The 18,767-nt window shown below is 31.1% G+C and overlaps 1 protein-coding gene across 1 annotated transcript; it reads left to right on the top strand.

The window, feature by feature from the left end:
• The first annotated feature begins 43 nt into the window (after nucleotides 1–43).
• LOC139497900 (isocitrate dehydrogenase [NADP], mitochondrial-like) lies at nucleotides 44–18,478 on the top strand. The gene is made up of 10 exons (XM_071286140.1): nucleotides 44–205; nucleotides 2,061–2,155; nucleotides 2,712–2,877; nucleotides 3,903–4,063; nucleotides 5,573–5,716; nucleotides 7,855–7,991; nucleotides 8,719–8,870; nucleotides 14,157–14,367; nucleotides 15,182–15,274; nucleotides 16,782–18,478. Exons 1-10 carry the CDS (start codon nucleotides 100–102, stop codon nucleotides 16,861–16,863), a joined length of 1,347 nt encoding a protein of 448 aa, XP_071142241.1. The 5' UTR covers nucleotides 44–99; the 3' UTR covers nucleotides 16,864–18,478.
• Nucleotides 18,479–18,767: the final 289 nt, after the last annotated feature.

Raw genomic sequence — 18,767 nt, 5'->3', positions numbered from 1 at the left:
TCATAAATAAAAACTGATAAATTTTGATTCCCCCCTTCAATTTTCTGAAGATATTCCACTAAACTTCCGGTGCCGGTCTTTTCAGCAAGTGCGTGAAAAATGGCAAGTCCAGTTACAGCTTTGGGAAGAGTTTTGTGCCGCGCTGGCGGATTAGCTCACAACTTTGTTGCACCAGCTTCAATAGCTAGTACCCCAAACAGAAACTGTAAGTCTGCGTAAGATAAGGATGCTGTCATTGTGTTTTTCTCCAAATTTACGTTGTCCTTGATTGACCGCAACTATGAACTTCAAAAATTGAAAAACGGACGAAGCTGAGTTTGCTCGTACAGTTGCATTTTCTCAGCGTCTTTATCAACATTTTTGCACGCGATTGTTCCATTGTTAAATATTCATCATGCCATTGGTACAATTAAAGATTGAATATGTAGCAATCTCCATAGTAACTAAGTTGCAGAACTGTACTGTAGCTCGCATGATTTATGTATCTGAAGAGGGCGCAAATAAAAAAACACTAAGAAAAGTTTTCGAATTTTGGTTTGGCAACTGCATCTAGGTACTTTCTGTTGACTATAAAATGAAGCAGTTTGACCCTGAAAGGTTACAAATGCATTTATAGTGATTTAAAAAAAAACAAAAAAAACTATAAATACAAGTTTTAAACTTAACATGCTTAAAGTGTAGGTGTTCAGATCAATAGGAACAACTTTATAAGAAAATAAATAAGCTACTAGATTTATGATGGAACACTTTTGTTATAGTGACACCCTTTAAAGTTGTCACATTCAGGGATAATAAACAAATTGACCTGCAGTTCTTGGTGTAATAAATTTCAAGTATACTAGTATACTTAGAAATTTATAATTAAAAAAGGCCACAAATTGTCAAACTTTCATGGGGTTATTCTAGGAGAAAATGTCTGCATTTTTTTCACTAACTCTACCTCAAAATGATCTATTTTTATGTTTTTCATAGAAATTATCCTTTTATTTATTTCTTTTTTTATAATTTAAAATCCATCCACATATCTAATCCTAACACTTTGATTGGTCCTTACATTGTACATTAGGTATTACCTGTAATATTTTTTTCACCTTTGAATAGTCATCAAATTTTAACACCTGTCATGTCTGTTAAGATAATTTCAATTATATATAGTCCTCAAATTTTAACACCTTTACTGATCACCAATCATGAAAGTTTAATTAATATATTGATTGTTAAAAGCAGAGTAATAAAGGCTTCTTTTAATGATTTGTTTCCCTCAGTCAATTTTTTTATACAAACCCTTTACTGTTGGGGCATTTCAAATATATATCTGGAAAAGAGCATAGGCACAATACACTACATTTAAATTGGCAATAGATCACATATTAATAGTTTATATCCTTGAAACACAAGGAATAAGAACTTTTAAATGTTCTCAAATATTTTTTTGTAGAAATGTTGTAAGCTTAATACACATGTAAACAAAAAAGGAATATGTTTATTTACATTCATTTTTTGACATTACACAATTCAACAATATTTTTGTAGTGCAAAAAAGTCTTTTGGGTCTCTGATGAAATACTTAGGATACCACTAGATTTGTTCTTGGGTTTCTTAAAGACTTTTGTATTATTATTTATAATATTGATTATAGGCATGATGTAAGGCCAAAAAAAAATATATGTCTGTTTCCCGACCGACCCTAGATCTTTTTATTCAATTCCGGGAAAAAATCGTTTCAGGTCCGGAAAAATTCGTTTTCGATCCAGATCCGTATTTTACTATACTCAAACAATCAAAATGGCTGCTCCCAGCACAAATGTGATACAATTAAGGTTTAAAAAATGTCACTGGGAGGATTATTCAATTAAAGATTCTTTAAAGAGATTAAATGATTTTAGGGTACAGGACCCTAACCAAACATGACATTTAACCATCTGCAAATCTGACAGGGATTGCAAAAAAAAAAAAAATCCCGACCTACCGACCCTGATTTTTTTGCCTTGGCAGCAGGAAACAGACATATATTTTTGTTTGGCCTAATATAATCTTAAGAATTATGGTTTGTTTTACAGATGCTACTGGTAAAAGAATCAAGGTTGATAACCCAGTTGTTGAACTTGACGGAGATGAGATGACCAGGATTATCTGGGAGAAAATCAAGGAAACTGTAAGCATCACATTTCTTTACTAGGCATAGTTACGACAGGCCATGTTTTGCAACTTTACAGGCATAGAAAAGGGACGAAAGGTACCAGAGGGACAGTCAAACTCATAAATCGAAAATAAACTGACAACGCCATGGCTAAAAATGAAAAAGACAAACAGACAAACAATAGTTCACATGACACAACATAGAAAACTAAAGAATAAGCAACTGGAACTCCACAAAAAAAACTAGGAGTTATAATTCACATAGCCAAATTATTCAGAGCCATTTATACATTTTCAAAAGGAGGGAACCAACCGACTGTCTTTACAGGTTCACTCAGGCTTTAGTGATTCCTCAGTCAAAATATGTGACATGAATACAATAAACATTTTTGATATATTTTCATTACAAATGTACATAAAAAAAAAGCGTTATTCTCTATGGATTTATGAAGTGCATAAATTTGATGTTTTTTTAACTTTCACTTGTGTATATATTTTTTTTTACCAAGAGCCAATAATTTACATGGCATCAAAATAAGTGGCCTGTAATTTTATTGACATGTATATTTCAGTTGATTCTTCCCTACCTTGATGTTGACCTAAAGTACTATGATTTGGGCTTGCCATACCGTGACCAGACAGACGACCAGGTCACCATTGATTCAGCGCTAGCCATTAAGAAGTACAACGTAGGAGTCAAATGTGCCACCATTACTCCTGATGAAGAGCGAGTGGAAGGTTTGTGTTATACAAAGCTGCAATTATGTTCTAAATTGCTAGATAATTAACATTATAAAAAGGATCCAAAATCTGACACTTTTTCCCATATTTTGTCCCAGATTGTTTTCTTTGCATAAAATGCATCAATATCTTGATCAATGTTACTCTTATGGTTGATAACCTTTAGTTTTAAATAATCAAAAGATCCAATATGTTTTTGACTTAGGCCAAATAAAAATATATGTGTGGTTTCAGTAACCCTACCGTCCCTACTTTTTTGGCTTAAAAATAGCCTACCCTAAACATTTTATTGTCATTTTTCGTTAAGCACTGTTTAAGTCAGAATGTTGCTCCCATAGACTCAATGTAAAAAAAAAACCATAAAATAAAAAAAAATCCCTACCTACCTACCCTAACTTTTTTTCAGATGTAACTGGAACCACACATACTTTTTTATTTGGCCTTACAAGTTCAACTTGCAACTGCCAGTATAAAAGTTGTAAAATTTTGGTAAAAATTTCTCAGTATTTGTTCTCTCCATCGAAGGGTTCAAACGCAGATTGTTTGCCAGGGATGGCTATATGAACAAATTTAGCAGGTCACATGTACATGGGCGCTTTAGTTTTTCCATAGGTTTCAGTTTGTTTATAATAGGAAATCAGTACCGGAAATTAGCAGCAGGTACATCTGATGACCGATGTAAACATGTATTGGAATTAGTTGCGGAACAACTAAATACCAATAAAAAAGGCACTGCAAAGGCTGTTTTGTCATCGGGACCGGCACAAGCTTCCGTAACACTGGTCCAAGCCTCATTTTGACCGACAGGACTGACCATTTTTCGCAAACTGACATTTTTGCATCAATAACTGTATGGGTCTTTTTAATTGCTAATTTTAATACCAGGATTCTTAAAATATTAATATGATGAAATTACTTAGAATTTTTTATATTTTCTACATAACAGAATATGTAAGGAAACAGTTCTGATAATCATATAGAAGAACCATTTTGTTTAACATATATATGATTTCTTTTTATAGAATTCAAACTAAAAAAAATGTGGCTGAGTCCTAATGGAACCATCAGAAATATTTTGAATGGCACAGTGTTCCGTGAACCAATCCTTTGTGAGAAAGTTCCCCGTCTTGTACCAGGATGGACAAGACCTATTGTTATTGGCCGTCACGCCTTTGGAGATCAGGTATATTATTAAACTGGTATTGAGTTTAAGCATGAACGTTTTTAACTGGGCAAAAGCAATTGTTTTTACAGTGCACACTTAAGTTTATTGCCAAAACTGAAAGAGTTCATTGTATTTAATAAACAAGTTGTATATTGTGTTTTTGTGTACTGTTGTTTGTCTTTTTCTTGTTTAGCCATTGTTGTATACAAAAAACAATATTGAGTCAGTTTAACCAAGAAGGTTATAAAACATAGGCCAAAAAAAAAATGTTCAAGGAAATGATGATCATAATTTCAAGACGGATCTGATACAACGTGATTATGAACTTATCTGATCCTAGATCTTACTGTGAAAATTCTGTTCAACATTGTTGTTAGTGGAATTGAGTTATACCCATACTCCATGACTAAATATAATTCAAACACAAATGTAAATTTGCCGACAGCCCTTCGACAACCCTTCAAAAGTTATAGAGGTCACATTTAATTTGTATCTCAAATAATTTCCAGCAGCACACATTAACAAATATTAAACATATACAATGTTTTAAATATCAATGTATCAATAGACTATTTAATTGCATTTCTGAATTGTAATTGGTATTCAATGAACAAGTAGTGTCTGAGAAAACAGCAAAGATTGCAAAACTTATTATTTTATTCAAGGGTTCAAAATATTAAGGTAAAGTTCATATTAGCTTTCATGTTCTTAGACTTAAGGAAAGTTTGAAAACTGATTCAAAACATTTTTACTTAAATGAACTATAAAAAAAAGAAACAAGATGTTTGAGTATAAATGATACAATGTTTTCCTGTGCTTCATGTGCTTGTAGATGTCGGACAGATGATGAATGATTTTATTGAAAAGGTGTTGGAAACTAGCTTGAATATTTAGACTGACTTACTATACTGTTGATTCAGAAATTATTGTGAAAAATGCGACATGGTCATAATCATGATAATTTAAACTCTCATTTTGAAATTTTGTAAATGAATTAAAAAAGATTTTTCTCAATATTGCAAAATTTAAAGTTTTATTCAAAAATGACAAAATCACAATAATAAATGCACACATTAATTTCTGAATATTTTAATTACTTTACAGAAATCACAATCTTTTTTGTAGTATAATACTTATTGACTTGCCATTCCCTTTACAAAACTGATGGTCCCATGCTTACAGGCTAAACTTAATTTGGAACATGACCAGAAAACTAAAAACTTACAGGAAGAAAAATGTTCAAACGTTCCAACAAAATTTGAGATGCTATGTCCCCTATTCATTATTGTCCTGTCTTGTGTGAATATCCTGCCTTTGAAAGGCACACCTCTGGTTTCAGAGTAGAATAAATCGGTGTACATATATAACACCCACTAAATGATTCTCACACTTTTTAAATCTAAAACAAAAGATAATTTAGATTTTAAATATTCACGCCTTTGACTGAGAGGTTGCTTGCAACCCTTTCTTTTTATTCACTGGTAATGTTAATGATTATTAATATTATATTTGAATTGTATTTTACAGTACAGAGCCCTTGACTTTGTTGCCCCAGGTAATGGCAAGTTTGAGCTTGTGTTTACACCTGAAGGAGGCAAAGAACAAAGAATGCATGTGTTTGACTTCACAAATGGTGGAGGACCATTGATGGGAATGTACAATACAGATGAGGTAAACAAATTTACACAATGAGATAAAAATATAAACCAAAAACAATGATAAACATGGTGATTGTGATAGAAAATAATATCTTTTTAGGGTGGTATCACACATGTAAAAAGTATGGTATACATATATATATATATATATATATATATAGGATGATTGCTATATTTATTTATAGAAATATACCAACACATAAGTTTTGTAAAATGTTCAAATTGTGTGATGTATTTTCAGAATTAAATATGATTCTTAAAAGGTTAAACCTACAGTGGGTCATAAGTAACCCCCCTCTTTTTCTTTAAGTTTTAAATAAATAATGCATAGTATGGGCTACTGTGTTTTTTACAAAAAAGGATAACATTCAGTATGTTACAGAAGGCCAAATAGAATTTATAAGTGTGATTCCTATTACATCTTTGAAAAAAATAAGGTATGGTGGTAGGATCTTTACATTGAGTCTATGGGAGAGAAATTTTGACTTTAAAAGTCATGACAGTGCTTATTGAAAAATGACCAAAAAAAATGTTAGGTCTATGCTGTTTCTAATCTTAAAATAGAGTAGGTAGGGAAATGGGAACCACTTTTTTTTTTTGGCCTAATAGTTTTTCCAGAACAACTTAATTTTGATGTGTAAGATTAGAGACTTGGTAACAGCTGGTTTAACTTTTACATGTATTTTAACTACAATTTGTTATTTACCAGGACATGATGAATTTTATACATTTCAAGACGGGAATGAATAGTGATTATAAAAATGTTCTGATCCTAATAACTGACATTGATTAATTTGAAATTTGCATTCAGTAATTATAATTTCAACCAGATAGTTAATAATGTGATGTTTTATTAGACACAGGTTTTAGTGCTTTTAAAAATGAAAGAGGAATCTACAGAAAAAAAAATGGATTTAAACATTTGTTAAACTTTTAAGGAATAATATTGTATTAATCTTGGCCTGTTGCAATGAACACCATACTATATTTAATAGATTCCATAACAAGATATAAATAAAACTAACAACAAACAAGGACGACCCAATGATTCTTAATATCTAAGGGTTAGAATTCTACTGGCAACAGATGTCAATACAAAATGTTTAGCTCTTAACTGGCCATGAATCTTTAAATATTTGTTTGCCTAACTGATGCAGAGATTGATTATAAAGATTCGAAATCCAGTTTTGAAGGGGGATCTATATGGTAAAAGGACATAATTGTTTTTTATGCACCATTTATTATTTCCCATTTATGGGCATTATGTTTTCTGGTCTGTTTGTTCGGTCGTCTGTCACGCTTCAGGTTAAAGTTTTTGCGCAAGGTAGTTTTTGATGAAGTTGAAGTCCAGTCACTTTGAAACTAAGTACACATGTTCCCTATGATATGATCTTTCTAATTTTAATGCCAAAGTAGAAACTCTCCCATTTTCACGGTCCACTGAACATAGAAAATGATAATGCGGATGAGGCATCCGTGTACTGGGGACACATTCTTGTTCTTTTTATGCCCCACCTACACAATGTACGATAGTAGAGGGGCATTATGTTTTCTGGTCTGTGGCTCCGTTCGCCGGTGCGTCCGTCCGTTCAGGTTAAAGTTTTTGGTCAAGGTAGTTTTTGATGAAGCTGAAGTCCAATCAACTTGAAACTTATTAGACTTGTTGCTTATGATATGATCTTCCTAATTTTAAAGCCAAATTAGACTTTTGACCCCAATTTCACGGTCCACTGAACATAGAAAATGAAAATGGGAGTTTCAAGTTAATGTTTTTGGTCAAGGTAGTTTTTGGTGAAGCTGAAGTCCAATCAACTTGAAACTTAGTACACATGTTCCCTATGATATAATCTTTTAAATTTTGAAGCCAAATTAGACTTTTGACCCCAATTTCATGGTCAACTAAACATAGAAAATGAAAGTGGGAGTTTCAGGTTCAAGTTTTTGGTCAAGGTAGTTTTTGATAAAATTGAAGTCCAATCAACTTGAAACTTAGTACATATGTTCCCTATAGTATAATCTTTCTAATTTTAATACCAAATTAGATTATTACCCAATTTCATGGAACATGGAAAAGGATAGTGCGAGTGGGGCATCTGTGACACATTCCTGTTTCTAATTAAATAAAATAGATATTATTTTTTCTCTTTACAGAGTATCCAAGGATTTGCCCACGCCTGTTTCCAGTATGCTATCATGAAGAAATGGCCTCTTTACATGAGCACAAAGAATACCATCCTTAAGAGATATGATGGCAGATTTAAAGATATATTCCAAGAAATCTTTGAAAAGTAAGCAAGTTTAAGTCTTTGTAAGCCATGTAGACACAGACCAAGGTTCAGGAAGTGCTAATATATGCCGTTCAAAGAGGTATTTTATTCTCTCTCTCCTCCCTGCAAATAACCAGAAAACCAGTACAGTGGACAGAATAGGCTTCTGTCTGTCCATCTGCTCTCAAATGTTTAATTCTTGTCTGATTTTAATATGAAATTCTAACATGTTATTTGACAAGCTCTACAATTAGTGGCCAACAACTATTTTTAAAAGAATTAAGACCACTTTTGATATTTTCAATTTACCCTGCATAAAAATAAATTGATTATATCCTATGATTGTTAAGACTTATAATCTTCATAAGAAATCACCATCATTCAAATTTTTTTGACGATGTAGCCATGTGCAAAAAAAAATTCAGTTTGACCAAGAATATTAAAAGAATTAGCAAAAAAATAGACAAAAATTTCTGGAAATGATGATGATCATAATTTCAAAACGGATCTGATACAACATGATTATGAACTTATCTGATCCTAGATGTTACTGCTAAAATTTTGTTCAAGATTTATGTTGGTCAGTGAAAGAAGTGGACTGCCAATGGTGGGCAGGTTGATTTATGTTGGTCGAATTCAGTTTAAATCAATTTATAACAAATAACTTCTGACACCCCTATAAATCTCCACTCCTTTACAATCAGATTTGGAACATTTCTTTGCAATCCTTTATACACCTATCTTTCAGAGATTACAAGGGTGACTTTGACAAAAATAAGATCTGGTATGAGCACAGACTTATTGATGATATGGTAGCCCAAGCCCTGAAATCTGATGGAGGATTTGTATGGGCCTGTAAGAACTACGATGGGGATGTACAATCTGATATTGTTGCTCAAGGTAAGAAGTCATGAAAATTGCAGAAAGTCTTGATTAACCTTGAATATTAAAGTGACATTGGAAATCAAACCAAAAGCTATCTGCAAGTTCCTAGTTTTGCATTTTGTGTGCTGTGTAAGTTGATTTGCTTGCTTTTAGTGTACAAGTCAGGAACAAGTTGTCTATGATAAGTACTAAGAGTTGTTTTGCTGGCTTTTATTAAATAATAATAGAAATGTATAAAACATTTCCTTTTATCATTATAAAAAAATTAAATGTATTTATAAGGTGTAGGCATGTGCGAAATAAAATTGTTTTATAAATGAAAAAACAAAAAAACAAAAATTCCAGGAAATGATGATGATCATAATTTCAAGACGGATCTGATACAACGTGATTATGAACTTTTCTGATCCTAGATAAAAAGTAAAAACACAAAAATACTGAACTCCAAGGAAAATTCAAAAAGGAAAATCCAAAATCAAAAGTCCAAACACATGAAACGAATGGATAACAACTGTCATATTCCTGACTTGGTACAGGCATTCTCTAATGTAGAAAATGGTGGATTGAACCTGGTTTTATAGCTAGCTAAACCTCTCACTTGTATGACAGATCTTACTGCTATAATTCTGTTCAAGATTGTTGTCAGTTGAATCATTTTAAATCAATTAATAATTAATTAATAATAAATATTTAACAAATACATAGTTTAAGGATGTGTTCTTCTGACATTTCAGTCTCGTTGAAATCTCATCTCAAATTATTTCCAAAACATTTGATACAAGTGGAAAATATCAATGAATTTTAAAAATGATATAATTAAACTTAATTGACTTCTTAAGAGTAAGAGACATTGAAAATTAAACCAAACACTTTCTAGAGGTTCCTGGATTCACATTTTGGGTGCTGTTTAAATGAGTTTGCTGACTTTTAGTATATTAAGAAGGATCAAAGCTGTCTATTATAAGTAGAGTTGATTTGCTGGGCTGTTTTGTAAATAACAAATCTGAAAAGGTTCAAGATAGGAATATATATATATATATGACAGATGATTTTATTAGTATAAATAAAATAAATGTATTTTTAAGGTGAAAGTATGTGCTGGAAAAAATATTAGAAAAAGGATAAAAGAAATAGCTAAAATAGACAAATTCCTGGAAATGATGACCATCATAATTACAATACATCTGATACAACATGATTATGAACTTAACTGATCCTAGATCTTATGGCTAAAATTCTGTTTAAAGATTTATGTCAGTCGAATTCAGTTCAAATCAAATTATAAACAAAATACAAGAAGAATGTCTGTTTCCCCTCCCCCGGGTCTACCCTTTGCAAACAGACCAGGAAGGTATGTTCTTTTTTTTTTTTTTTTTTTTTAACTGGATGTGATTGTCATAGCATGGTCACAAATACAAAAATAAGATCTGGTCTGTTTACAAAGGGTAAAAATATGTGCTGCAAAAAATATTAAAAAAAAGGTTAAAAGAAATAGCTAAAATAGACAAATTCTTGGAAATGATGACCATCATAATTACAATACATCTGATATAACATGATTATGAACTTAACTGATCCTAGATCTTATGGCTAAAAATAATAAGAAGAGTAGAGCTGGTTTTTTTTGTAATATAAAAAAAAAACCTGAAACTGTTCAAGTTAGGAGTGTATTAAAGAGTTGATTTTATTGGTATAAATAAATATACAAATATACATATTTTTAAGGTGTAGGCATGTGTAAAAAAATAAATATACAAATAAATATATTTTTAAGGTGTAGGCATGTGTAAAAAAATATGTTTCAATTTGATCAAGAAGGTTAAAAGAAATAGCATAAAAAGAATAATCCTAGAAATGATGATGAATCATAATTTCAAGACGGATCTGATAAAACGTGATTATGAACTTATCTGAAATAAGAATTTTCTTATCTTAGCTAAAATAGACAAATTCCTGGAAATGATGACCATCATAATTACAATACATCTGATATAACATGATTATGAACTTACCTGATCCTAGATCTTATGGCTTAAATTCTGTTTAAGATTTTTGTCAGTCGAATTCAGTTCAAATCAATTAATAATTAATTTATAATAAATATTTAACAAATTCATATGGTAGTTAAATTGTAAAAAAAAATTAAATATAAAAAAAACCAGTACATGCTATAAAATTATAGAATTTTAAAAAATCCTCTCAAATCTAAAATGAAACTTCAAAAAAGCTTTAGTGTAACAACCTGATTTTTTTTCATCCTTAATTCAGGTTGCAACCTGCATTTTCATTTTCAGAGGTTGATGGGTATGGGTTCAATGTCTTTAAAATGACTTCCTGGAGTAAGAGACATTGAAAATTAGACTATAGACTATCTGGAGGTTCTTGTATTTGCATTGTGGGTGCTGTATTACTTTGTTTGCTTGCTTGTAGTATAAACTTCTATTTGTTGTTGTCTATAATAAGAGGAGTAGAGCTGTTTTTTTTTGTAATATAAAAAAAAACCTGAAACTGTTCAAGTTAGGAGTGTATTAAAGAGTTGATTTTATTGGTATAAATAAATATACAAATAAATATATTTTTAAGGTGTAGGCATGTGTAAACAAATATGTTTCAATTTGATCAAGAAGGTTAAAAGAAATAGCATGAAAAGAATAATCCTAGAAATGATGATGATCATAATTTCAAGACGGATCTGACAAAACGTGATTATGAACTTATCTGATCCTAGGAGTTACTTCTTATTCACTGCATAGATTTTTTCTGTTCAATTTAGTTGATAATCAATAATAGATCTTTAGTGCAAACTTATATCTTGAATTTTATTAAATTTTTAGTGAATATTTGTGGGTAACTAGTATATGAAATAGAATTATACAATATTAAAAAAATCCTCTAAATACTGAAATTCAACTGAAAAAAAAAGATGTACATATTATGATCTTACTTTTTATGCCCTATTTATGGGCATTACGTTTTCTGGTCTGTGCGTCTGTTCAATCCAGCTTCAGGTTAAAGTTGATTGAGCTAGTTTTTGATGAAGTTGAAGTCCAATCAACTTGAAACTTAGTACACATGTTGCCAAGATATGATCTTTTTAATTTTAATGCCAAATTAGAGATTTTCCCCCATTTTCACAGTCCACTGAACATGGAAAATGATAATGTGGATGGGGCAACCGTGTACTGGGGACACATTCTTGTTGAGAGGTTGATTGGTGTTTTTTATGCCCCACCTACGATAGTAGAGGGGCATTATGTTTTCTGGTCTGTGGCTCCGTCCGTTCAGGTTAAAGTTTTTGGTCAAGGTAGTTTTTGATGAAGTTAAAGTTACATCAACTTGAAACTTAGTACACATGTTCTCTATGATATGATCTTTCTAATTTTAATTCCAAATTAAAGTTTTGACCCCAATTTCACGGCCCACTGAACATAGAAAATGATAGTGCGAGTGGGGCATTCGTGTATTATGGACACATTCTTGTTAATAATAAATCTGAAAATGTTCAAAATAGAAGTGTATTAAAGACTTATCACCCCAGTTTTTCGTTGGGTTTATGATGCTCAGTCTTTAGTTGTATTTATTGTGTTTTGTGTACAGTTGGGTTTTTTTCCCCCGACTTGTGAGTTTAAATTGTTTTTGGTATCTTTTTTGACTCTGTTTTAATTCAATAGTATGGATAATATGTATATTTAAGGTGTAGGCATGTGCAAAAACAATAAAAGTTCAAGGAAATGATGATGATTATAATTTCAAGACGGATCTGATACAACATGATTATGAACTTATCTGATCCTAGGACCTACTTAAAAAAATCCTGTTCATGATTGCTGTCAGTTGCATAAAGTTATTTTCACTTAACCACATTAGTTGTCAAGTGTTAAGGCCACAATTCAAAATATTTTGGTTTGCCCAAACCCTACCCAAAGGTTGAGACAGTGGGTAGGTAGGTAGGCATTTTTTAAATTTTTTTTTCAAAAAGAGAAATTGAAGTATCGGGTGTTTATTAGTCTTCAAGCCTATCTGATTAGAAAAAACATCTTTAAATCAGGACAATAAAAGAATTTGAGTAGGCAGCTTTTTTCTGGGTAGGTAGCGTTTGGGCAAACAAACCTATTATTTTTTATGGCCTAAAGACGGTAACTTGTGTCTACCATCGTTAGGTTAGGAAATTTATGGTCTTCTCATTCATTATAATAAATGAACTTCAGTTAACTTGGGAAAATGTGTTTTGTTTGCATTATTGTTTACCAAATTAACATTGAACTTGAGTTTAAATGAATGTATTTTTAAGGCGAAGGCATGTGCAAATTAAATTCAGACACCAAGAATTTCAAAAGAAATACCAAAAAAAAGAAAAAAACGAGGAAATGATGATCATCATAATTTCAAGACGGATCTGAAGTAACATGATTATGAACTTATCTGATCCTAGGACCTACTGCTTAAATTCTGTTCAAAAAGATTGTTGTCAATTGAATAAAATTATTTTCCAGTCATAGAAATTTTGGTTTGCATTTACAGGACTGAGTTGATGATTCTTAGAAATTTTTCTAAGGAATGTATTACGAAATTAACAAAAATCCACAGGACCTAATACATTTTTACAGGACACGACTTTTGCTTATCCACATTTGTCATCAAAGGATATAGATAGTTACTTTTGTCTACCACCTTTTGGGTAGGAAATTCCATGAGTCTATGTTCATCATTATAAATGAACTTCAATTAACTTGGGAAAAATATTGTTTGCAATATTATTAACCAATTTAAGTTAAACTCGAGTTTTAATGAGGCTTGTGCAAAATAAATTCAGTTTGACCAAGAATGTTAAAAAAAATATTTTTAAATCTGGAAATGATGATCATCATAATTTCAAGACGGATCTGATACAACGTGATTATGAACTTATCTGATCCTAGATGTTACTGCTAAAATTCTGTTAAAGATTTTTGTCAGTGAAAGAAATGGACTGTTAGTGGTGTGCAGGTTGAAATGGCAAAATTAATCTGAGCTGCAGTGTATTTTAGATTATGAAAAAGAAGAATAGGTATGATTGCCAATGAGACAACTATCCACAAAGACCAAAATGACTCAGAAATTAGCAACTATACATCACCATATTGCCTTCAACAATGAGCAAAGCCAGTACCGCACAGTAAGATATAATAGGCCCCTAAATGACAATGTAAAACAATTCAAACGAGAAAATTAACAGCATAATTTAAGTAATCAAAAGCTATTACAGCTTCACCATGTATAAAAATAATGTATTGTAACATTAGATTTTTAAATTTCTTGCAGGTTATGGCTCTCTTGGTTTGATGACAAGTGTATTGGTGTGTCCCGACGGAAAGACCATCGAGTCTGAGGCTGCTCACGGTACAGTAACCCGTCACTACAGAGAACACCAGAAAGGCAACCCTACCAGTACCAACCCTGTAGCTAGTATCTATGCTTGGACAAGAGGACTGGAACATAGAGGAAAATTAGACGGAAATGCTGAACTACAAAGGTACAACTTGGTGTCTCAAAACTAATAGTCAAAATTTTGATATGGAAGATACAGTTAAAAATCCCTCTATTCACGTCAGTGAATCCCAAACTCTGTCTGACCGACAAAATGTCAGACAAAAAATGATTCGGACAGACAGAACTTTAAAGATTTTTTAGTTTAATATATAGTAGAAAAGTTTGTATTTCTTTTTGTTCAGACAAACCCTAAATCAGTTTGGCACAGACTGTAGGTAAAAAAAAAACTAAATTGTTGGAATAACAAACCTGTGCCATTTTACGCTATTATAAAAACATTGCAATAATTTCCAAATTTACAGTATTTTGGTAAGGATGATTTATTGCAGTGCATAAAAAGACAGACTAAAATCAACTTTAAACCAAATTTTTTGAATTTTCGTTAAATTTACGTCTGACAAAAATGTTCACTTGATCCAGGAAATGATGATCAACATTCATTTCAAGACGGATATGACAAAACATGATTATCAACTTATCTGATCTTGGATCTTTAATACCTGATTAACATTTGTACTATGTATTAATTTACATACAAAACATGTACTTGGGTAGTCTTGGAAAATTTTGGGGTACGGTTGAGATTACGTCATTTGTGTCGTCCCCATGTATCTTGTAACATTTTAGTATACATATTAAAGTGCTCACATGGGTTTATTTTGGGATTACTTTGTTTACACCTGGAATTTAACACAAAATGTTCATCCTTCATGCATGGATACAATTGTACATTTAGTAGTAAAATTCATGTTTTGCTGTTGGTTGAATGTATTGTATTTTATGTTTTCTGTTTACAGATTTGCCACCACATTAGAAAAGGCATGTGTAGCCACAGTTGATTCTGGTAAAATGACAAAAGATTTGGCAGGATGTATATATGGCTTAAAGAAGTAAGTTATTGCAATACTGTTTTCCATTGTTTTTAGAACCCACAAATAGAAAATGTTAATCTGGCTTAGTTGGAACATCTAATGCATATACAGCTGATCTGCTTTTCGGAATTTTGCACAGATGTAACGTTCCTATATAAAAAGAATGGCTGCATAAATATGGATAAGATTATCTATGTTTTCATGTAGCATGATATTTGATTTGCATTTGAATGTTGTTATGACATTAAAATTTGCAACTATTTGGTCATTAGTATAGTTTCCTCCTTGTGCTAAACAATTACATATAAAGAATGGATGGCACATCATGGTTTTACAATTTGTACTTAATATGTTTTATTGAATTAAATTGCAAGAAAGAGCTGTGATAAGTTTCAAGTGCAAAACTTCAGGGATGTTTTTACAAACTTGGCTTTCTTAGTGCCTTTATATTTATTCTCTATCAATTATCTTCCCTTTCAAAATTTTTATTTTCCCTGAATTTTATTTCAATAATTTAAGACTCGAAATTTATGGCCAATTTCAACTGTAAATTCAGATAATTGTATACACATTCTCAACTACATATATATCTTCTGCTAATTTACAAAATTACAGTGCCAATGAGGCTTATTAAAAAAGAAATTTGAATAACATCTGTTCGTTTTGATATGCAGAATTACAGTCTTCAACATTTTGAACAAGTTGAATGAATAACATTTTATCATATATTAAGTATAAAATACAGCAATTTTGTATATGATAAAGTTTTTTTTTCAAGTCTGTTTCTCCTAACCTGTATCCCATACCCTGTATTGCATACCTGGCTTGACATCATCAATCGAATAACGTCAACGTTTGATCTATGACGTCCAATTGCTGTTCCTACTAAATCTTTTCAACTAGTTTGATATAAATCAGTGATGTTATTTTCTTCTCTTTTTTTTAATTAAAACATGTAGTTAAAATGATAGGACAGTATCATTTACTTAGTGAATTATTGAAATACATGGTCTTTAAAAAAGTATATTGAGAATGTACTGTGGATTCATTTATTTTCGTGGATACCAATTTTCGTGGATTAAGGAAAACCTACATGTTCGTGGATATTTAATTTCGTGGTTTTGAGGAAGTCTGCATACAAGCCTATAGCAAATTTGTTATTCGTTGAGAATTTAATTTCGTGGTTCACCTGTACCCACGAAATCCACGAAAATTAGTATCCAACGAATAATAATGAATCCACAGTAATAAGGTTATAGGGGACATTTCGATGTGGATATTCAGCAAATTACAATAAATCTGTAAAAAAAAAATAGTCAGCTGAAAAAAATACAATAAAATCATAATTTCCATTTCTTGCTTTTATTTTCGGACGATTTAAAAAACACCAGACATTCCATGAATCTGATTCTGTTGAAATATATGATATACGGGACTGATATTGGTTTCTCGTGGTGATACAGCGTGCGATACAGATTTTGCCATGTATTATTCTATTTATAATAACCTGTTCTCTCTTTTTCAGTGTAAAACCAGAGCATTACTTATACACAATGGACTTCTTGGAAGCTATTTCAGAGGAACTGAATCGTCAATTGAAACAATGAGACTAATATTTAGGAACTATTAATCAAGTTTAGGTCTGAATAAGGGGCAGCAACTCTTTGTAACTTAACCAGAGTATTATTATTAATGTGATTTGTTTTGGATTTTTATAAAAGTGTTACGAAAGGAAATTTGAAAATGTAAAAGAGGGGGGGGAGTTGAAATCATGAAAATGACCATTTTATTTTTTTTAAATGTGTACATATTTGTCAGGTGACTCAAAGAGGATAATAGAGTAAGATCTGCAAGGGTCTTTTGATCTTTGTTACCAAATTTGGTAGATTAAGACCTGGTATTTATTGATTTATTATGAGATTTTGTTGAAGTAGGTCTTAATGCTGGCCATTTATATACCTCATAAATTAATTAGTGAATGTCGCGCATTTACAAAATAGTCAATTTGAACCATAAAAGATGGGTATATTATGGACATATATATTACCTTTGTCTTATTGGTAAATATTAAAACCAGTGCCGGAATTACCAAATATTTTGCCCTTTTCTATGTTTTTTACCAAAATGTAGCTGTTTTGTAATGAACCTATTAAAAAATTACTAAAAAAATGAATTAAAAAAAAGTAAATGCATATCAATCAATCTTATAAAAACCCTAGTCTTAGATTATATTATAGAGTGCCAACAAAATTGCAATGCAATACATTTTTGAAATTCAATTTGTGGTGTAATTATTCTTTTTACTATATTCAATTTATATTGATAAAATCCTTTTTGTTGCCATAGAAGCCAATCAAAAGTGCTACCTTTTTACATGTGATGTCATGTTAGACTATACAATGTGTTGATGATTTTCTTTTTGTTGCCATGGTAACCTGGTGAAAGTGCCATTGTTATATATTATGAGCATCCTACAAGATTGTCTTGAAAATTTAGTTTATAAATGGCTGAATGTTAAAATTTAATTGTAATGGTAAAATTGTATACAGTCCAATTGTTGTCTTTTGGCTGAAAGCAGATTGTAAATGTTTTAAAATGACCTTGACATTATGAATATTTATATGTCGTTGAAGTTTACTAGGGAACTGCATCGATGTGATGCTAAATGAATTTTTGAATTTGCTTTCAAATTGTTGTTACAATTAATATTTAATTCAGAAAACAATTTACATAAAAGAAACAATGGAATGGCTTTACTTTCATATAGTAATACATGTATATTTTTGCTTGAGCAACCAAGTTTTACCATAACATTTTTTTCACATGTTCTATGCATTATATTATTCAGAGAGTGAAAATAACTGTGATATAGGTTGTATAAGAGTTTGCCAAAATGAAAGTTTTTGTCATTTTATCATTATTACAATTTACCAAGCTGCATTCCTAAGTTTGCTGAAAATGGCTGTGTTTGGAATCAACTTCTGGCACAAAATGGATGTGTTTCGTGTGCTGACAATGGCTGTATTTAAAATCTTTCTCTAGCACAAAATGAATGTTTTGTTATTAACATATAAGGCAGCTAGATATAAAAAGTAGCCTTGCGTTTTTTGTGTAACAAATTCACGAAGTGTCATCGACGACTTAGATACAGATTTGTTGATCAACTGTTGTTGTATGGCTAGATTTGTCTGAGTGAGTGTGAAATAAATCATGACCAAATTATTGCTGTTTTTGTACTTTTGTGGTGTAAGAGCTTATAAAAATAAGAAGATGTGGTATAATTTCCAGTTAGACAACTCTAACAGAGGCCAAATGACCAAAAAAGTTAATAAGTATAGGGCATTGTATGGCCTTCAACATTGAGCAAAGCCCATAGCACAAACTAAGAAAGTAAAAAAAAAGGTGCCCAATGACAAATGTAAAACAATTTTAATTTTTTAATTGAGAAAACTAATGGCCTTATATTGTACAAAACAATAAAGAAAACAACAAATATGATAATCAGCTAATA

The sequence above is a fragment of the Mytilus edulis genome, chromosome 12 (genome assembly GCF_963676685.1).
Source record: "Mytilus edulis chromosome 12, xbMytEdul2.2, whole genome shotgun sequence".
NCBI lineage: Eukaryota > Metazoa > Mollusca > Bivalvia > Mytilida > Mytilidae > Mytilus > Mytilus edulis.
Note: the sequence above shows the minus strand (reverse complement) of the source record. Positions and strands in the feature narration are given on the sequence as shown.